This window comes from Bos mutus, chromosome 19, assembly GCF_027580195.1.
Source record: "Bos mutus isolate GX-2022 chromosome 19, NWIPB_WYAK_1.1, whole genome shotgun sequence".
NCBI lineage: Eukaryota > Metazoa > Chordata > Mammalia > Artiodactyla > Bovidae > Bos > Bos mutus.
In genome coordinates, this window is record NC_091635.1 from 28,364,740 (window position 1) to 28,382,936 (window position 18,197).

Below are 18,197 nucleotides of genomic sequence, written 5' to 3' on the forward strand. Positions count from 1 at the left end.
CACTGACATATATACATTACTTTGTATTAAATAGATAGCTGGTGAGAAGTTGCTATATAACACAGGAAGCCCAGCTTGGCACTCTGTGATGACCTAGAGGGGTAGGGTCGGAGGAGGGGAGGGATGTCAGGGAATGTTTAACAGGAGGATTCCTACGTGCTGTTTCTCATAAATCCTCTGTTCCTTATCAGTTTCTGTTACCAGAAGCCGGTGGAACGGCATGCCGCTTCCAGGACTGAGGTCATAGGATGAAAGAGGCTCGAATCTCCTTCAGTAAACATTCTCCTTACGACAAAACGGCTTAGTCTCGATCCTCTTTCTTGAGATATGGATTGTCTCCTGACCTTGTGACCATTATTAATCCCTTATTCCCTTGGTAACGGTTGCTGTATGTTTGGTTTTCTGATCTTTATCATTGTCAAAGAAATTTCTTGTATACCAGCCTATATATACTCACAGAAAGATCATTAAAGCACCTTTGCTCCATAAGAGCTTGGGTCCCCATGTCTTTCTTTCTTTCTCTCTCTCTCTCCCTCCCTCCCTCCCTCTGGCTCTCTCTATAACTTTCCTACCACTGACTCCGAACCACCAGATTCCGGTCCATTCAGTTCAGTTCAGTTCAGTTCAGTTGCTCAGTCGTGTCCGACTCTTTGTGACCCGTGAATCACAGCACGCCAGGCCTCCCTATCCATCATCAACTCCCTGAGTTCACTCAGACTCACGTCCATTGAGTCTGTGACGCCATCCAGCCATCTCATCCTCTGTCGTCCCCTTTTCCTCCTGCCCCCAATCCCTCCCAGCATCAGAGTCTTTTCCAATGAGTCAACTCTTCACATGAGGTGGCCAAAGTACTGGAGTTTCAGCTTTAGCATCATTCCTTCCAAAGAAAGCCCAGGGCTGATCTCCTTCAGAATGGACTGGTTGGATCTCCTTGCAGTCCAAGGGACTCTCAAGAGTCTTCTCCAACACCACAGTTCAAAAGCATCAATTCTTTGGCGCTCAGCCTTCTTCACAGTCCAACTCTCACATCCATACATGACCACAGGAAAAACCATAGCCTTGACTAGACGGACTTTTGTTGGCAAAGTAATGTCTCTGCTTTTGAATACGCTATTTAGGTTGGTCATAACTTTCCTTCCAAGGAGTAAGCGTCTTTTAATTTCATGGCTGCAGTCACCATCTGCAGTGATTTTGGAGCCCAAAAAAATAAAGTCTGACACTGTTTCCACTGTTTCCCCATCTATTTCCCATGAAGTGATGGGACCAGATGCCATGATCTTCATTTTCTGAATGTTGAGCTTGAAGCCAACTTCTTCACTCTCCTCTTTCACTTTCATCAAGAGGCTTTTTAGTTCCTCTTCACTTTCTGCCATAAGGGTGGTGTCATCTGCATATCTGAGGTTATTGATATTTCTCCCGGCAATCTTGATTCCAGCTTGTGTTTCTTCCAGTCCAGCGTTTCTCATGATGTACTCTGCATATAAGTTAAATAAGCAGGGTGACAGTATACAGCCTTGATGTACTCCTTTTCCTATTTGGAACCAGTCTGTTGTTCCATGTCCAGTTCTAACTGTTGCTTCCTGATCTGCATACAGATTTCTCAAGAGGCAGGTCAGGTGGTCTGGTATTCAAGTGGGCCTTAGAAAGCATCACTACAAACAAAGCTAGTGGAGGTGATGGAATTCCAGTTGAGCTATTCCAAATCCTGAAAGATGATGCTGTGAAAGTGCTGCACTCAATATGCCAGCAAATTTGGAAAACTCCGCAGTGGCCACAGGACTGGAAAAGGTCAGTTTTCATTCCAATCCCAAAGAAAGGCAATGCCAAAGAATGCTCAAACTACCGCACAATTGCACTCATCTCACATGCTAGTAAAGTAATGCTCAAAATTCTCCAAGCCAGGCTTCAGCAATACGTGAACCGTGAACTTCCTGATGTTCAAGCTGGTTTTAGAAAAGGCAGAGGAACCAGAGATCAAATTGCCAACATCCACTGGATCATCGAAAAAGCAAGAGAGTTCCAGAAAAACATCTATTTCTGCTGTATTGACTATGCCAAAGCCTTTGACTGTGTGAATCACAATGAACTGTGGAAAATTCTGAAAGAGATGGGAATACGAGACCACCTGCCCTGCCTCTTGAGAAATCCGGTCCATTAAAAGACCGCAACAGAGAGACATTCAAGAGAAAGGTGATATATGTATAAATATGGCTGATATGCGTTGTTGTATGGCAGAAACCAACACAATATTGTAATTTTCCCCCAACTGAAAAATAAATTAAGAAAAAAAACAGTGCAGCCATTAAGTAAATAAATCTTTAAAAAGAGAAAAGGAAAAGAATGAAAAGGAAACCCACAGAATGGGAGAATGATATTTTCACCAATCATATATCTAATAAACGATTAATGTCAAGAATTTATAATGAAGTTCTACAACTTAAAAAAAAAACAGAAAATGAGTATTGGGGAGAAATTGGAATCTTTGCACATTGTTTCTGGGAATATTAAATGGTGCAGCTACCGTGGAAAAGAGTCTTAGGTTTTCTCAATTAAATATAGAATTACTGAGAAGTGAAGTGAAGTCGCTCAGTCATGCCTGACTCTTTGCAACCCCATGGACAAGTAGCCTGCACCAAGCTCCTCCATCCATGGGATTTTCAAGGCAAGACTACTGGAGTGGGTTGCCATTTCCTTCTCCAAGGAATCTTCCCAATGCAGGGATCGAACCCAGGCCTCTCACATTGTAGACAGACGCTTTACCTTCTGAGCCACCAGAGAAGTCCTGTATGACCCAGTAATTCCACATCTAGGTATACACACACACACACACACAAAATGGAAAGCAGGGACTTGAACAGAAGACATATGTTCACCAATGTTCATAGCAGCATTAGTCACAACCAAAAGTGAGAAAGACACAAAATACCATTGGTGGATGAACAAACAAACAAAAAGTTTTAGATATATAAAATGAAATCCTTATTCGCTCTTTAAAAGAACTCGGAGGTGATGGTGGCAACTATGGCAGTGGTCCTGGTTAAAGTAGTGGAGAAGGCTGTGGTGGTAGTGGATGAGAATATGGTAACCAAGGTGGGGGGTATGGTGGCGGTGGTGGAGGATATGCTGATTACAATGAAGGAGGAAAGTTTGAAGGTAATTATGTGGTGGTGGAAACTATAATGATTTTGAAAATTATCATGGACAACAGCAATGAAAGTATGGACCCATGAAAGGGGGAAGTTTTGGTGGAAGAAGCTCATCCAGTCCCTATGGTGGTGGTTATGGATCTGGTGGTGGAAGTGGTGGATATGGTAGCAGAAGGTTCTAAATACTCAGAAGAAAAGGGCTACAGTTCTTAGCTGGAGAGAGAGCGAGAAGTTGTCAGGAAAACTGCAGGTTAGTTTGAGACAGTCGTCCCAAATGTGTTACAGGAACTTTAAAAATCTGCCACAGAAGGAACCATAGTCAGAAAAGTTACTGCAGCTTAAACAGGAAACACTTCTTGTTCGGGACTGCCATGGCAACAGTTTGCAAAAAGTGCAGCTATTGATTAATGCGATGTAGTGTCCACTAGATGTACATTCCTGAGGTCTTTTATTTGTTGTAGCTTTGTCTTTTTCTTTTTCTTTTCATTATATCAGGTATATTGCCCTGTAAACTGTGGTAGTGGTACCAGGAATTAAAAAATGAAGGAATTTTTAACTTTAAAAACACAAAAGAGAAAAATTTCAGTACATGTTACAACATGAATGAACCTGAAACAGTATACAATGAAAAAAGCCAGATATGAAAGAACAAATAATGTACAATTCCATTTTTTTATACAAGGTACCCAAAAGAGTCAAATTCTTATGGACAGAAAATAGAATAGACATTACCAGGGGCTTGGGGCAGGGGAGTATGGGGAGTTATTGTTCAGTAAGTCCAGAGTTTCAATTTGGGATGATGAAAAATTTCTAGAGATGGATAGAGGTGATGGTTGCACCACAATGTAAGTATATGTTATGCCACTGAGTTGTACACTAAACCGGTTAAAATGGTAAATTTTATGTCATCTGTATTTTACCAAAAATGTGTTAAAAGTTGGGATGGTGGCAGGACTGTGTTCCTTTCTGGAGGCTCTCCATTAGAGTTAAATCAAGATATCCATTCTTGTTGAATACTGATGTCACGGTCAGCATTCTGAGATTTCCCTGCAGTGCCAGCCTGAGTATTCACAGTACCAGGGACTAATTTATAATAGCAGTAATTGGGGATTAGATTTAAATTAAAAATTAGATAAAAGATCCCTTTTAAGACTTTATAAACAATCTGCAAATAGATGGGGAAACAGTGGCAGACTATTTGGAGGTGGGGAGGGAGCGGGGTTCCAAAATCACTGCAGATGGTGACTGCAATCATGAAATTAAAAGACACTTGCTCCTTGGAAGAAAAGTTATGACCAACCTAGACAGCATATTAAAAAGCAGAGACATTACTTTGCCAACAAAGGTCCGTCTAGTCAAGGCTACAGTTTTTCCAGTGGTCATGTATGGATGTGAGAGTTGGACTGTAAGGAAAGCTGAGCACCGAAGAATTGATGCTTTTGAACTGTGGTGTTGGAGAAGACTCTTGAGAATCCCTTGGACTGCAAGGAGATCCAACCAGTCCATCCTAAAGGAAATCAGTCCTGAATATTCATTGGAAGGACTGATGTTGAAGCTGAAACTCCAATACTTTGGCCACCTGATGCAAAGAAATGACTCATTTGAAAAGACCGTGATGCTGGGAAAGATTGAGGGTGGGTGGAAAAGGGGACGACAGAGGATGAGGTGGTTGGATGGCATCACTGACTCAATGGATATGAGTTTGAGTAGACTCCAGAGTTGGTGATGGAGAGGGAGGCCTGGCGTGCTGCAGTCCATGGGGCTGCAAAGAGTTGATCACAACTGAGCGACTGAACTGAACTGAACTGAAAACAACCTGCAGTCAGGACTGTATCTTTCATAATGTGTCTCCCCTTCCCCACCATCCAGGGTCTACATAGAGTAGGTATCCAACAGGTACTGGTTGGATTGGATAGAGAAAGATAGGAGTATAAACAGAAAACCTGGTGGGGCCTCTGAGCCCCAGAGCCCGAGAGGAGGGGAAGCAAGCTGCTGGAGCCCAGGCTGATTATGATCCCCGGGAAGGAGATCAGGAGGAAGAAGGAAGTCCAGGGCACAGTAGGCAAGCCAGGGGGTCCCTTTATTGTGTGATCCTGAGGCTGCCTGGACCACCAGTAACACAGATAATACAGTGCTAGATCTAAAACTTCCTGCTGAGTACAGAGTAAAGTAAGTCAGAAAGAAAAAAACAAATATTGTACATTAATGCATATATATGGAATATAGAAAATGATGCCAATGAACCTATTTGCCAGGCAGGAATAGAGACGCAGATGTAGAAAACACACTTGTGGACATGGCCAGGGGGAGAAGGTGGGATTAACTGAGTAACATTATCATATATACACTACCATGTGTTAAAAAAAAAAAAATACACAGCTAGTGGGAAGCTGCTGCATAGCACAGGAAGCTCAGCTCGGTGCTCTGTGATGACCTTGAGGGGTGGGATAAGGGGTGTGGTGGGAGGGAGGCTCAAGAGGGAAGGGCTGTATGTGTACATGCAGCTGATTCACCTTGTTATTCAGCAAAAATTAACTACCGCACTCATCTCACACGCTAGTAAAGTAATGCTCAAAATTCTCCAAGCCAGGCTTCAGCAATATGTGAACTGTGAACTTCCAGATGTTCAAGCTGGTTTTAGAAAAGGCAGAGGAACTAGAGATCAAATTGCCAACATCCACTGGATCATCGAAAAAGCAAGAGAGTTCCAGAAAAACATCTATTTCTGCTTTATTGACTATGCCAAAGCCTTTGACTGTGTGGATCACAATAAACTGTGGAAAATTCTGAAAGAGATGGGAATACCAGACCACCTGACCTGCCTCTTGAGAAACCTATATGCAGGTCAAGAAGCAACAGTTAGAACTGGACATGGAACAACAGACTGGTTCCAAATAGGAAAAGGAGTACGTCAACGCTGTATATTGTCACCCTGCTTATTTAACTTATATGCAGAGTACATCATGAGAAACACTGGGCTGGTAGAAGCACAAGCTGGAATCAAGATTGCCAGGAGAAATAACAATAACCTCATGTATGCAGAAGACACCACCCTTATGGCAGAAAGTGAAGAGGAACTAAAAAGCCTCTTGATGAAAGTGAAAGAGGAGAGTGAAGAAGTTGGCTTAAAGCTCAACATTCAGAAAACGAAGATCATGGCATCTGGTCCCATCACTTCATGGGAAATAGATGGGGAAACAGTGGTAACAGTGTCAGACTTTATTTTGGGGGGCTCCAATCACTGCAGATGGTGACTGCAGCCATGAAATTAAAAGATGCTTACTCCTTGGAAGGAAAGTTATGACCAACCTAGACAGCATATTCAAAAGCACAGACATTACTTTGCCAACAAAGGTCCGTCTAATCAAGGCTATGGTTTTTCCAGTAGTCATGTATGGATGTGAGAGTTGGACTGTGAAGAAGGCTGAGCGCCAAAGAATTGATGCTTTTGAACTGTGGTGTTGGAGAAGACTCTTGAGAGTCCCTTGGACTGCAAGGAAATCCAACCAGTCCATTCTAAAGGACATCAGCCCTGGGCTTTCTTTGGAAGGAATGATGCTAAAGCTGAAACTCCAGTACTTTGGCCACCTCATGCGAAGAGTTGACTCATTGGAAAAGACTCTGATGCTGGGAGGGATTGGGGGCAGGAGGAAAAGGGGACGACAGAGGATGAGATGGCTTGATGGTATCACCAACTCGATGGACGTGAGTTTGAGTGAACTCCAGGAGTTGATGATGGACAGAGAGGCCTGGCATGCTGCGATTCATGGGGTCACAAAGAGTTGGACACGACTGAGCAACTGAACTGAACTGAATAAATAAATAAAACTTCCAGCTTAGAAAAGATGAGCTTTGCATAGCCTCTTTCCAGCCCCCAGCTCATGCCTCTTCATTTTAGTTTCAGATACAATCAACTCTAGGAGATATCCTGGTCAACAGGGGTGAAGGAGTAAACCCAAGAATGGCTGAGGGGAGATGGAGCCACACTTCAGTTGTCCTGCCCTCTTTCCTGCCCACCCCCACTCACCCACGGGACCGGCCATCTGCCTACCAGGCCTGGAGCAGCTTTCCTATCCAAGACTCAAGCCATTATATGTAAGGTTCTGCTTTCAAATGGCCTTTTATAGAATGCTCAAGCAACAGGCGTGGTGAGACAAATGAATACCAATGAGAAAGGCATGTACTTTGCCAAGGAAATTGAGTTTATTAGAAGGTTACAAGGGAGGGTTGCTGACACGTGGGCAGGCTCTCTGGACAAGCCAAGAAGAAACAGTCCCAAGGGAAGGAAACTGTGGGCAGGGATCATCTTGAGGAGGTTGCGTGAGCTTCTGGATTCCCCCCCTGGGGCAGCTCCAGGCATGCACATTGTGTTTTCTAACCCGTTTGTTGGAAAGAACCAGGGCCAAGTCACAGCTCCAGAACCCTGGGCCCTGTCTCCTTGCTCCTTGGGCAACCACTGGACTCTAGCGCACATAGGAGTTGCAAGGCCCACAGCGGGAGCGGGGGACACAGGGCGTGCAGGGGGCAGCAGGAGCACAGGGGGTACAGGGACTGGAGATGCAGGGTGTGATGGTCTTGCCGCAGGCATTCGTCGTGGCACAGGGATTGCAGGGCAGCCTGGAGAAAGGGAAAGATATAAATTGAGGGAGGCTTGTGATGTAACCAGAGAGACCCCGAGAGTGGACTGCCCACTGAGACTTGACCTGACCTATAATAGAGAAGGTCACAGGCTCACCTGATACAAAGCTCACTATCAATGCTAGTGGTCTCCCTGTCATATGCTATCAAAAGTGCTGGACAGAGACTCAGAAACTCTGGTCTCAGCTCCCAACACTGTCCATTCCTAGCTGGTGACCTTGGATAAGTCACTAAACTTCTTCAAGCCCCGATCCCTTCACCCACAGAATGACGAGAATACTGATCCTGTCGACCTCGTGGTAACTCTAGCGGCAGATGAGGTAGTATGTGGAAATGTACCCTCTACACAGTATGGTATTACAACATGTAAGAAATGTCATTGATCGCATATCAATATCATCACAGTAGACTGCAGAGTTGGCTGTACAATTTTAGTTTGTCCCTCAAGCAATTCGTGCCACTTTATTTTTTAATGTTAACCACATTGCTTTCTGTGCTCTGTTTGAGCATGTCTGGTGTGAAGGTATAATTTCCTCTCCAAGGTATGCAGTCTTTGCCTGGAGTCCAACTAAGAAGTATGCCTATGTGCACAAGGCTTCACCAAACACCTGCTCAGTACTCACTTGCAGTCCTCGCTGTCCAGCAGCCCACGGTACGTGTTGATCTCACACTCCAGCCGGGCCCGCACGTCCAGCAGCACCTGGTACTCCTGGTTCTGCCGCTCCAGGTCACTCCTGATCTCCGCCAGCTGTGACTCCACGTTGCCGATCAGGCCCTGCACCTGGGCCAGCTGGCAGCTGTAGCGGGCCTCCGTCTCCGTCAGGGTGTTCTCCAGGGAGTCTCTCTGTCAGAGGGAAGGGGAGGAAGGTCACAGAGCTGCTCCTTCAGGGACTTCTCCATCGCTTCCAAACAAGTCACAAGCTCCAAGAATTCAGGAGAGGGTGGTCTGGAGGGCAAACCAGTACCCCTGACTCCCCAACCTCACCTCCTCACCAGGAGTCTCATCAATACCCACCAGGTTGTGCTGGGCCTGAAGCTCCACCTCCAGGGCGTTGACTGTGCGTCTCAGCTCAATGATCTCTGTCTGGCAGGACTGCAGCTGCTCTGAGCTGGACACCACCTGCTTGTTCAGCTCCTCAGTCTGAAACACCAAAATGCGGAAGGCAGGATCAGACCCCACCTGAAGGGCCCCAAGGGGCTGAGGGTCCTGAGACACCACGTGCTCATGTACTCACCTGCCTGATGTACCATTCCTCCACGTCCCTGCGGTTGGTCTCCACCAAGGCCTCGTACTGAGCCCTGGTCTCATTGAGCACACGGTTGAGGTCCACAGTGGGGGCAGCGTCCACCTCCACGTTGAGGCGATCTCCCAGCTGGCTCCGCAGGGTGTTGACTTCCTGTGGACGCAGAAAATGCAAGAGCGACTATCCTCAATGAAGAGTGGAACCTAAGAAATGGCACTGCTTGTTGACATCCTATTCATCTATTTCCTTGGAAAAGGAACGTCTAGTGAAACAGCTATGACAGAAGGTAAAGTGGTCTGTGTTCCATGTGTTCAACTCCTTCCCACCATGACTGTGTCATGATCCTTGGATTAAAAAAAAATTTTCCAGGGGTTTGCCTGGGGGCTATTCAAGGATGTATAAATGCCCAAATTTCCCAGGTTGTAGACTGGCTGCAGACAACCCCATAAATAAAAAGAATTGGCTGTATAATTTCAGATTGTATATCAAACCATTCTTGTCATCAAGTAAGATATTGTCATGACCCCTCCCAGGAGAGAGAAGGAACCCTGGATCATTTTTCATCAAGACTTTGAAAGAATAGAGATGTTGATTCACCAAGACTGATATTTTGGCTTTGGGGAAGAGAGATGGCTTCAAACGGCATGATCAGAGCAGTGCTGGGACTTCTACAAATCAGCAGCCAATCACAAGCCCAGGGAGGTGCCCTGGGAAACAAAAGTGATGCCCCAATTTTGAGTGAAAGATACACCTTATCTGGGAACATGGATAGGTTTCATCTCACAATGTTTTCTTTCATCATGAAGTTTTGGTGTTTTCGAAGAAATCTGAAAGATTCTTATCCCTGATTCTACCACCCCAAGTCACTAAAGCCACCCTAGGCCTGAGGCTGAGTCAGATTTCTTCATTTCTCATCTCTGGTCTCACCTCCTCATGGTTGCTCTTGAGGCAGATCAGCTCCTCCTTCAGGGACTCCACCTGGGCCTCCAGGTCGGACTTGCACAGGGTCAGCTCATCCAGGATCCTACGCAGGCCGTTGATGTCTGACTCCACCAGCTGCCGCAAGCCCAGCTCCGTCTCATACCTGCACAAGGAGAGGGTCAGAGCAGTAACTGGCAGACCCTGAAGACTCACAGGAATGATCTTGGATAACCCCAATCACCTTGCCTTCCCCCTTTGGCAGTGAGTAGACCCAGGAGACAAAGGCAGGGTGCTAGAGGCTCAGTCAAGACCCAATATTAATCCCAAAATTGACTTGAGTCCTCATCTACTTTTGTGACTCCTTTGTTTGGTCCCCCCAATCCTCTGCAGAATCCTTCATGATTGATGGTTGACTGCTGTTCAGTCAGCCATGGAAAACCCTCTTCTTTCACTGAACAAAAGGAGCGGGCACCCATGCGAAATCTGAACCACTTACTTGGTCCTGAAGTCATCTGCGGCCAGCTTGGCATTATCGATCTGCACCACCAGCCTGGCATTCTCTGACTTGGCACACAGGATCTGGGGAATGAGAGGTTTCTGGGTCAGGACTGAAAATAACTATGAAATCATTAACTTCTTTAAAAATGCTTAAAAAGCCATTTTGAAGGTAAAAGGAGGAATCAAGATGGCCTAGATGCAAGAAACACAGTTCTCTCCCCCAGACTGAGAATCCTGAGACACTCCCCCTGCTTAGAGAGGACAGCAAGGCCCCTCACCTTCTGCTGGAGCTCCTCGATGGTCCGGAAGTAGGATTGGTAGTTGGGGCACAAGAGGGGCTCCTGCTGCTGGCTCCGCTCCAGGATGCGGCTCTCCAGCTCCGCGTTCTCCCGCTCCAGCTGCCGCACCTTCTCCAGGTAGCTGGCCAGCCGGTCATTCAGGAACTGCATGGTCTCCTTCTCGTTGCCATTGAAGGAGCCCTCGCAGAACCAGTTGCAGCTGCCCACGTTGGCGGGGATGTTGCAGGCCCCGGGCAGGGTGGTGCCACAGCAGCTGGGGGGCACACAGGGCCTGGAGGAGCAGCTGGAGCGGAAGCTCAGGTTGGGCAGGCAGAAGTTGTAAGACATGGTGCTGGAGGGAGTGAGGTGCCCGACTGAACACAGAGTCCAAGTTCTCCAAGGAGCTTGTGGGCCTTCTGCCTCTGTCGAGCATTTATACCCCATCCCCAGAGGGTGTGGACACAGTATGTAATGTCTTTTTTCTTTTTATTTTTTCACTGCTCTTCAAATGCCCTTCCCTTCAATCTGTTATAGGTCTTCCTCAGAAGAGTCCCTTGTGCCATAAATTTTTTTACTTGGCTTCTTGTTAAGTCAGGACTACTCTTCACGCTGTGCACCCATGAAATCATTGTCCTGCGGTAGACCTTCAAAGAAGCCACATGGTCTAGCCCGAGGATCTGCCCTTGTTAATTGGGAGTTAGTCCATCCAATGACATTCTTTTGTGTTACGTGATCTGGTAAAACCATGATCAAATTCACCTCCTGGCCCACCTGGCATTTCCAGGGAGGGACTAGGATTGAATCAAGGAACAAGTTGCATTAAGTCAGAAGTGTGTTCCCTTTCCATCTGCTTTGAGACAGAATCCTTCAATGATACAGAATCCTTCAATGATGTAGAATCCAAGCCTTAGAAGACGAGAGGTGGATAAGAATTGACTCGGGCCACAGCCAAGAAGGATGGACATCTATTTGTGTAATGCCACCTGTCTATCACTCAGAAGGACTGTAAAAGGAAAAGAATCTAAAAAAGAGTGGATGTATGTATGTGTGCAGGCATGTTCAATCACTTCAGTAGTGTCCACCTCTTTGTGACCCTAAGGACTGTAGCCTACCAGGCTCCTCTGTCCATGGGATTCACCTGGCAAGAATACTGGAGTGGGTAGCCTTGCCCTCCTTCAGGGGATCTTCCCAACCAGGGATCAAACCCAGGCCTCCCACATTGCAGGCAGATTCTTTACAGCTGAGCCACTGGGGAAACCCAGATATATGTATGTGCATAACTGATTCAATTTGCTGTACAGCAGAAACTGATATAACATCATAAAACAATTTTCCTTCAATTAAAAAAAAATTTTTTTAAGTAATGTTTTAATTAATTAAAAAAATTAAATTTAAAAAGGTCTGTAGAGAAGGGACTCCCCTGGTGGTCCAGTGGTTAAGACACCACATTTCCATTGCAGGGGCCATGGTCAGGGAACTAAAATCCTATATGCTTCCAGGTGCGGCAAAAGAAAAAGGAATGTAGAGGAATTTTAAAGATAGAGGCTTTGATAATTAGTTTGAGAATGAGAACAAGGAAGATTCTGGAAGAAGAGATCATTTAGAAAGAAGGTTGAGAAAATGCAAGCTGAGAAATCCATATAAATGCATTAAAATTAAGGAAGTCTCTGGAAGTGGGTGTGAGAAAGGAATACTGCTAGGCTTGCAAAACTTTTCCAGTGAGGTATCTAGCCATCGTGTTAGAATAGAGTGAGTGGTAAGTCTAGGAGATAGTCCAAAGGAGCCCCCTCAAGCATGAAAATTGCATGTTGGGTTTAACAGAAACTGTTTTTAAATTTCCAGTTAGAATTTCTAACATTTTGCCCAATTCTCCAAGTATAATTGTCACACCAGGAAGATGCATCATACCCTGTCCCAGGCTCCCACCATCAGCCTTAATGGGTTACCTGCTACCTGGTTTAAGAATCAAAGATTGAAAGATGCCAAGGGAGGGGGCTCCATGGTCATGTCATTGAATCCAAGGACCTCAGTGCCCAGGAGAGAAAATGAGGAAACACGGCTAAAGGGGATTTTGCAAGACAATCTTGGAGTCACTGAAGGCACTAGAAGGTCTGAGGAAGGGGTGACCAAAGTTCTGAACATATAAATATTGCACCACCAGGTACCACCTGCCCCTTGGGGAGCAGCACCCCAGCCTCTGCTGTGGTTTTGGCTGCCCTCCAGAGGCAGTTTTATTGACAGCTTATTGAAGTCCTTCCCCCCAGCAAGCTTTCATGATGGTATTCACGCAGCACTCCGCTTTGTCTCAGATGAAAGGTCCTTCATCTACCCTCTCCAAGGCCATTATCGCCACTTACTATAACGCCATTGACCAAAAGCTCCAGACTTATAATAAAATCAAAATCTCTTTGTTTTCCTCCAAGGCAATTAAAAGGGGAGAAATAGGTGGGTCCTAAGGCAAGCATCACTGAGACTTCCCAGAGGAAAGACTCAAGGCCAGGAGCTCCTGTCTCACTCATCCAGGCTTGGGACAAATGGAAAGCCCTGTGAATCAGACTGATGGGCATTTGCTCCTAGGGAACAGCACAAGCCTGCTTCCCAACTCTTGTCAGCCTGCTTTAAAACACTGGCTTTCCAGCAAGGCACCACAATCCTGCCTTCTTCCCCACCTGGGGAGCTCAGACTAAATGCCAGCAGCATCCTTCATGATCTTTGGTCTTATCTACTGATTGGCCAGCGTAGCATCATGGAGGCTTTACACAAAGGAGAATGCTTAGGTTCTAAGTATGAGAAGATTCAAGGATTGGGACAAAAAAAAGCAGACATATCTTGCATACAATGCAGAAAGAGCCAAGAAATGGGAAAAGAGGGAAGCAGGGAGAGATGTGTTTAATAAGAAAGATAAGAATGCAAAGAAGAGGCAAGGAGGGAACCTGGAAGGAATCCTCTGAACCACAACGGGTAATGTTGATCAGACGAAGCTAGCCCATCTTCAAGTGAGGGAACCTGGAGGATGGAAAGATGAGAAGTAACCAAGACAACCTAAATGAAGGTACGGAAGAGTGGTCCACCCTGATGAGTATCCTGAGAGATGTAAACGGAGACTCAGAAGAGATCTACAGACATGGGACCATAGTTTCTGAGGCCTCAGACAGAAGTGACATTGTTCCAAGGTGTCCAGACCACAGCATCAGCTCCATGATCCAGTCTGAGATTTGTTTGTGGCTGAGAAATTCACTGTTGTCTACATCCAGGCTGCAAAATGTCAAAAGGGGCCCTGCTACCTGTTTCTGAATGATAGGAGTGTGTAGAAGAGAAAGGAAGAAAGGAGCTGGGGTAGTCACACCTGTACATCTTCAAGGCACAGTCAATCAGCAACCACAAAGATGCAGCAAAGAACAGGTTACACCTGTTACCTGCTGGCTTCTCCTGGAGATTCCTTTTTTCCCTGCAGAAGGTGAAATGGCACAAGAATTCAGGAGAGAGACAGTGGACTGAGGAGCTGGTAAGTAAACAATAATGCTACCATCCCTTTTAAATCTAGCTTCTTTCTTGCAATGCTTTCAAAATATCAATAGGCTTATGTGAATTTACTTCTTGAATTAGTGGGAAAGATGGGACTCCAGGGGCTTCCCTGGTAGATCAGACAGTAAAGAATCTGCCTGCAATGCAGGAGACCTGGGTTTGATCCCTGGACTAGGAAGATACCCTGGAGAAGGGAATTGCTACCCACTTCAGTATTTTTTCCTGGAGAATTCCGTGGACAGCCTGATGGGCTACAGTCCATGAGGTTGCAAAGAGTTGGATATGACTGAGAAACTAACAATTTCATGGGATTCCAAGATTATAAGGTCTCCATGGCCTCACACAGATTAGCAGTAGACTTCATGTACTCTCTTGATCTCCTAATTGAAGTACTTGCAGAGTTTATTCACTCAGAGAGAAACTGAGCAGTCCAGGACTATCAAACCCACAATTTTACTTAGTTAAGTTTTTTCAAAGCACGTTTAAAGAGCAGCTTCTCCATGCTGGGCATGGGATGAAACTGAAATGGAATAATCACAGTTCCTGTAGCAAATTATCATTTTATGAAAAACTCAAACTAACATGGGTTCCCCAAATATATGAGAAATGACAAGAAGATGAGGAGAGGAGATATTTTAAAGGTATACGGACATTTGGAAATTTATTTGTATTTAATGGATTTAGAAGACTGTATATATGATGTTAAAGACAGTAATCACTTTTTGAACTTCTACCAAGTGCCTGGCATAGTCCCAGGACTGTGGGATTGGGGGTTGAGGGCCAGGGTGGGTGGAGAGGGGATACTTGTGGGGGACAAGCAAATGATGTGGTCTCAGTCCCGCTGAGCAGGCAGTCAAGCCTATAACTAACTCTAATGTACGGTAATATAATTGAGCCCTTCACCTCCTCTCCAAAAAAAAAACAATTCCTTCCTTCCCCCTCCCTCTTTTCCCACACTTGTTCCTGCCCCAAACTCCAGTCAGGCCATTTCAACCCAGTTCATGATTCTCAGCCAAGAGGTGACGGATGCAGCCATTTCAGATTATCTCCTTGTCCCCTAAAGGAAATTTATTGGTGACTCTACTCTCTAGGTGACTCAGAGGTTGGTTTCAAACAACTGATCTCACTAATCCCTAATCCCTTTAAGAATCTTTTCTTCAACCAGGCCTGGTAATGAGTTATTTTATTTTAATATCAGTTCTCATTTCTTGGTGGTTCTGAAGCATCCCTGTAGAATCTGTGGTCATTGAGATGAGTTTCAAAGCAGGTGAAGGAGGCTTCAAGGGATGGGGCATGGGACAGAAGATAGAAAAGAGGCAATGCTGAGTCAAGCAAGTGTAAGAGCTTCCTCTTTCTAGAAAAGGGAACAATATTAGCAGGGAGAAATAGAGGTGATGGGTGACCCTGCTGGTAGGTGGACACAGTGGCCACCCTCAGAATCAGAGAGAGATACTGGTGGTGGAGGCCTCTTGGCAGAGGGCCTTGAAGCTAATGTGAATGAACAAACCACATGTTTAGGATGTCTGACAAGCTGGGGGAGGAAAGGGGAAGGAAGGCAAGAGAAGTGTGGGTACAAAAACTAGCCTAAAGTGGGAGCCTCAGCTGAAGGAGGCCAGGAGACTCAGCCTGCAATGTGGTGGGCAGGGAGGACATTGCAGGGTGAGAGGATGCACTGGGAAGATTATCCTTTGGGGGATTCCCAGGCCCTGCAAAATCCATCTCAGCCAGCTCCCCCCAGACTTATTGCTGTTGTTCAGTCCCTCAGTCATATCCGACTCTTTGTGACCCCATGGACTGCAGCACACCAGGCTTCCCTGTCCTTCACCATCTCCTGGAGCTTGCTCAAACTCAAGTCCATTGAGCCAGTGATGCCATCCAACCATCTAACCATCCCCCCAGCCTTGGAGAGAGTCTAAATCTAAAGTTTTATCCAGAGGTACCTCAGTAAAATGCTTGGCAGTTTGGTTCAGGGTAATGCGCCAGGAAGGAGAAGACTTGGGCTTGAGTGCATCCCTAACTTTGAACTTCTTCTGCTGCAAAATGCAGATTGCGGAACCTGTTCTGTCTCTCTCAGGGTTTGGGGGTGGGGGCTCCAGTTGGATAACAGATGTGAAAGCACTTTGTAAATGGTACAATGATGAACATACATACAGGGTTCTATTTCTCTTCTCCTTCTCTACCTCAATGGACAAAGTGGTCCTAGTAATGGCGGAGAGTGACTAGCCTTCTTTGATGATTTCCCACCATCACAATTGCCAGGCTCCTCATGCTATTTTCATTTTATGGCATAAGTTCTCAGATATGAAAGGATTCTCAAGCATAAACACTGTCTTATTGCCTTCAAGGAAAACAAATCAAAACATTGGTGCGATTACGGTTCTGTTGTTCTGCTGACACAAACTGAGACTTGGCCTCTGTACAGCACAATGGTTGGAAGAACAGTTGCTGGAGTAAGACTACCTGGATCTGAACCCTGGCTTCCCCACTGAGTAGCTGTGTGTCCTTGGGCCTTTAGCCTTTCTGTTATTTAGGCTTTCAGCTGTTATTTAGCCTTTCTGAGCTTTGGTTCCTCATCTGCAAAATGGGGATAACAATAATATTGGCTTCATAGGATTGCTATAGGGTTAAATGAGTGTATGTATGTAAACTTATCCCTAACTTAAATTAGTGCCTGGCTAATTAGTAAGAGCTCAGAGAGTGTAAGCATCACTGATGATGATAATGATGAAGATACGTAATGATGATGATGATGGTAGCGATGGTGATGATGGTGATGGTGATGATGAAAAAGATAATTGTGGTGGTGGTGATGGTAGTGATGATGGTAATAAAGGATTGTTTGGTTTCCAGGGAAGCTCTTCACACCTTCCCAAGCATAATTATCTCCTTTACCCAGCATTTCTTCCCAAACCACTTCACACATTCACACACAGACACACACACAGACACACAATGTCTCATCAAAGCTAATATTTTAATTATAGATGACAAGGCATTGTATATGAACTTAAGAAACACAGGTCAGTCACCTTGAGGCCCCACTGACTCATTTCATGTCACCAGAAGAATCTTTCCACCACTGAATGACTCACCTCCTCTCCATCTCCTTACATGGGAAGAACAATGCTTCCCTCCTCTCTCATGGTGCGAGAGTAAGTGGCTTTATTTTGTTAAATGGCTTTGAACTTGTTGGATGAAAGGAGCTATATAAGTACAAAGGAAGAAGCAAAGGTGTTTGGGCTGGGGAGCTAAATTAAGACTGATTGAGATTGCTCTTTCTTATTGGGACCCACTCTTGGATATGTGTCTCAGGGATGTATCGCCTGTGCCCACACAGCTCTACACTTGGGAAAAGAGCAGAGGCACAGGGGAGGGGAGGGGAGGGGAGGGAAGGGTGAACAGCCTCTGACCTTCCAGAGCTTCCTACGAAGCAAGTCCTGATGGCTCCCAAGCAAATCAGTCCTGTTTGCAGAGACAGTGGCCAATAGGTAGGTTTCCAGGCTTGAGAGCAGTTGGAGGCACAGCAGCCAGGTTCTGACTTAAAACCATGGAGATCCCTGAGACTTGGGACTGTGGTCACTCCTGCAGAGGATGGGCTAGACTTTGTAAATTTCTCAGCAAGCTACTCTGATTCAGAGAGTTCAAGGGGTAGAGAGGGAAGACAAGAACCAGCTGCTGGATTCAGTGTTTTGGCTCTGCTTGTAGTTTCACTGATTAATAAGACCTAGAAAGCAGAAAGTCATCAATTTGAGGGGCTAGAAGACCCTCTACAACCATCTTATCCAGCTCCATCAGACACCTGAGTGACTTCCTCAGTGTCTTCACCATGTGGTTATAAAAGCCCTCTTTGAATGCTTCCAGTTATGGGGAACTCACTACTTACTACTTGGCCAGTTCTGATGCTGCTTTCTGGAGACATGCTCTTTTTAGCCATCACTGCCGAAATA

At 45.6% G+C, this 18,197-nt stretch overlaps 1 protein-coding gene across 1 annotated transcript; it reads right to left on the bottom strand.

Moving 5' to 3' along the window:
- Nucleotides 1-7,609: 7,609 nt before the first annotated feature.
- Nucleotides 7,610-11,073, bottom strand: LOC102268277 (keratin, type I microfibrillar 48 kDa, component 8C-1). The gene is made up of 7 exons (XM_005903481.3): nucleotides 10,726-11,073; nucleotides 10,446-10,528; nucleotides 9,956-10,112; nucleotides 9,020-9,181; nucleotides 8,800-8,925; nucleotides 8,408-8,628; nucleotides 7,610-7,763 (listed from the first exon to the last, which is right to left on the bottom strand). The coding sequence occupies exons 1-7, from the start codon at nucleotides 11,071-11,073 to the stop codon at nucleotides 7,610-7,612; spliced, it is 1,251 nt and encodes a 416-aa protein (XP_005903543.2).
- Nucleotides 11,074-18,197: the final 7,124 nt, after the last annotated feature.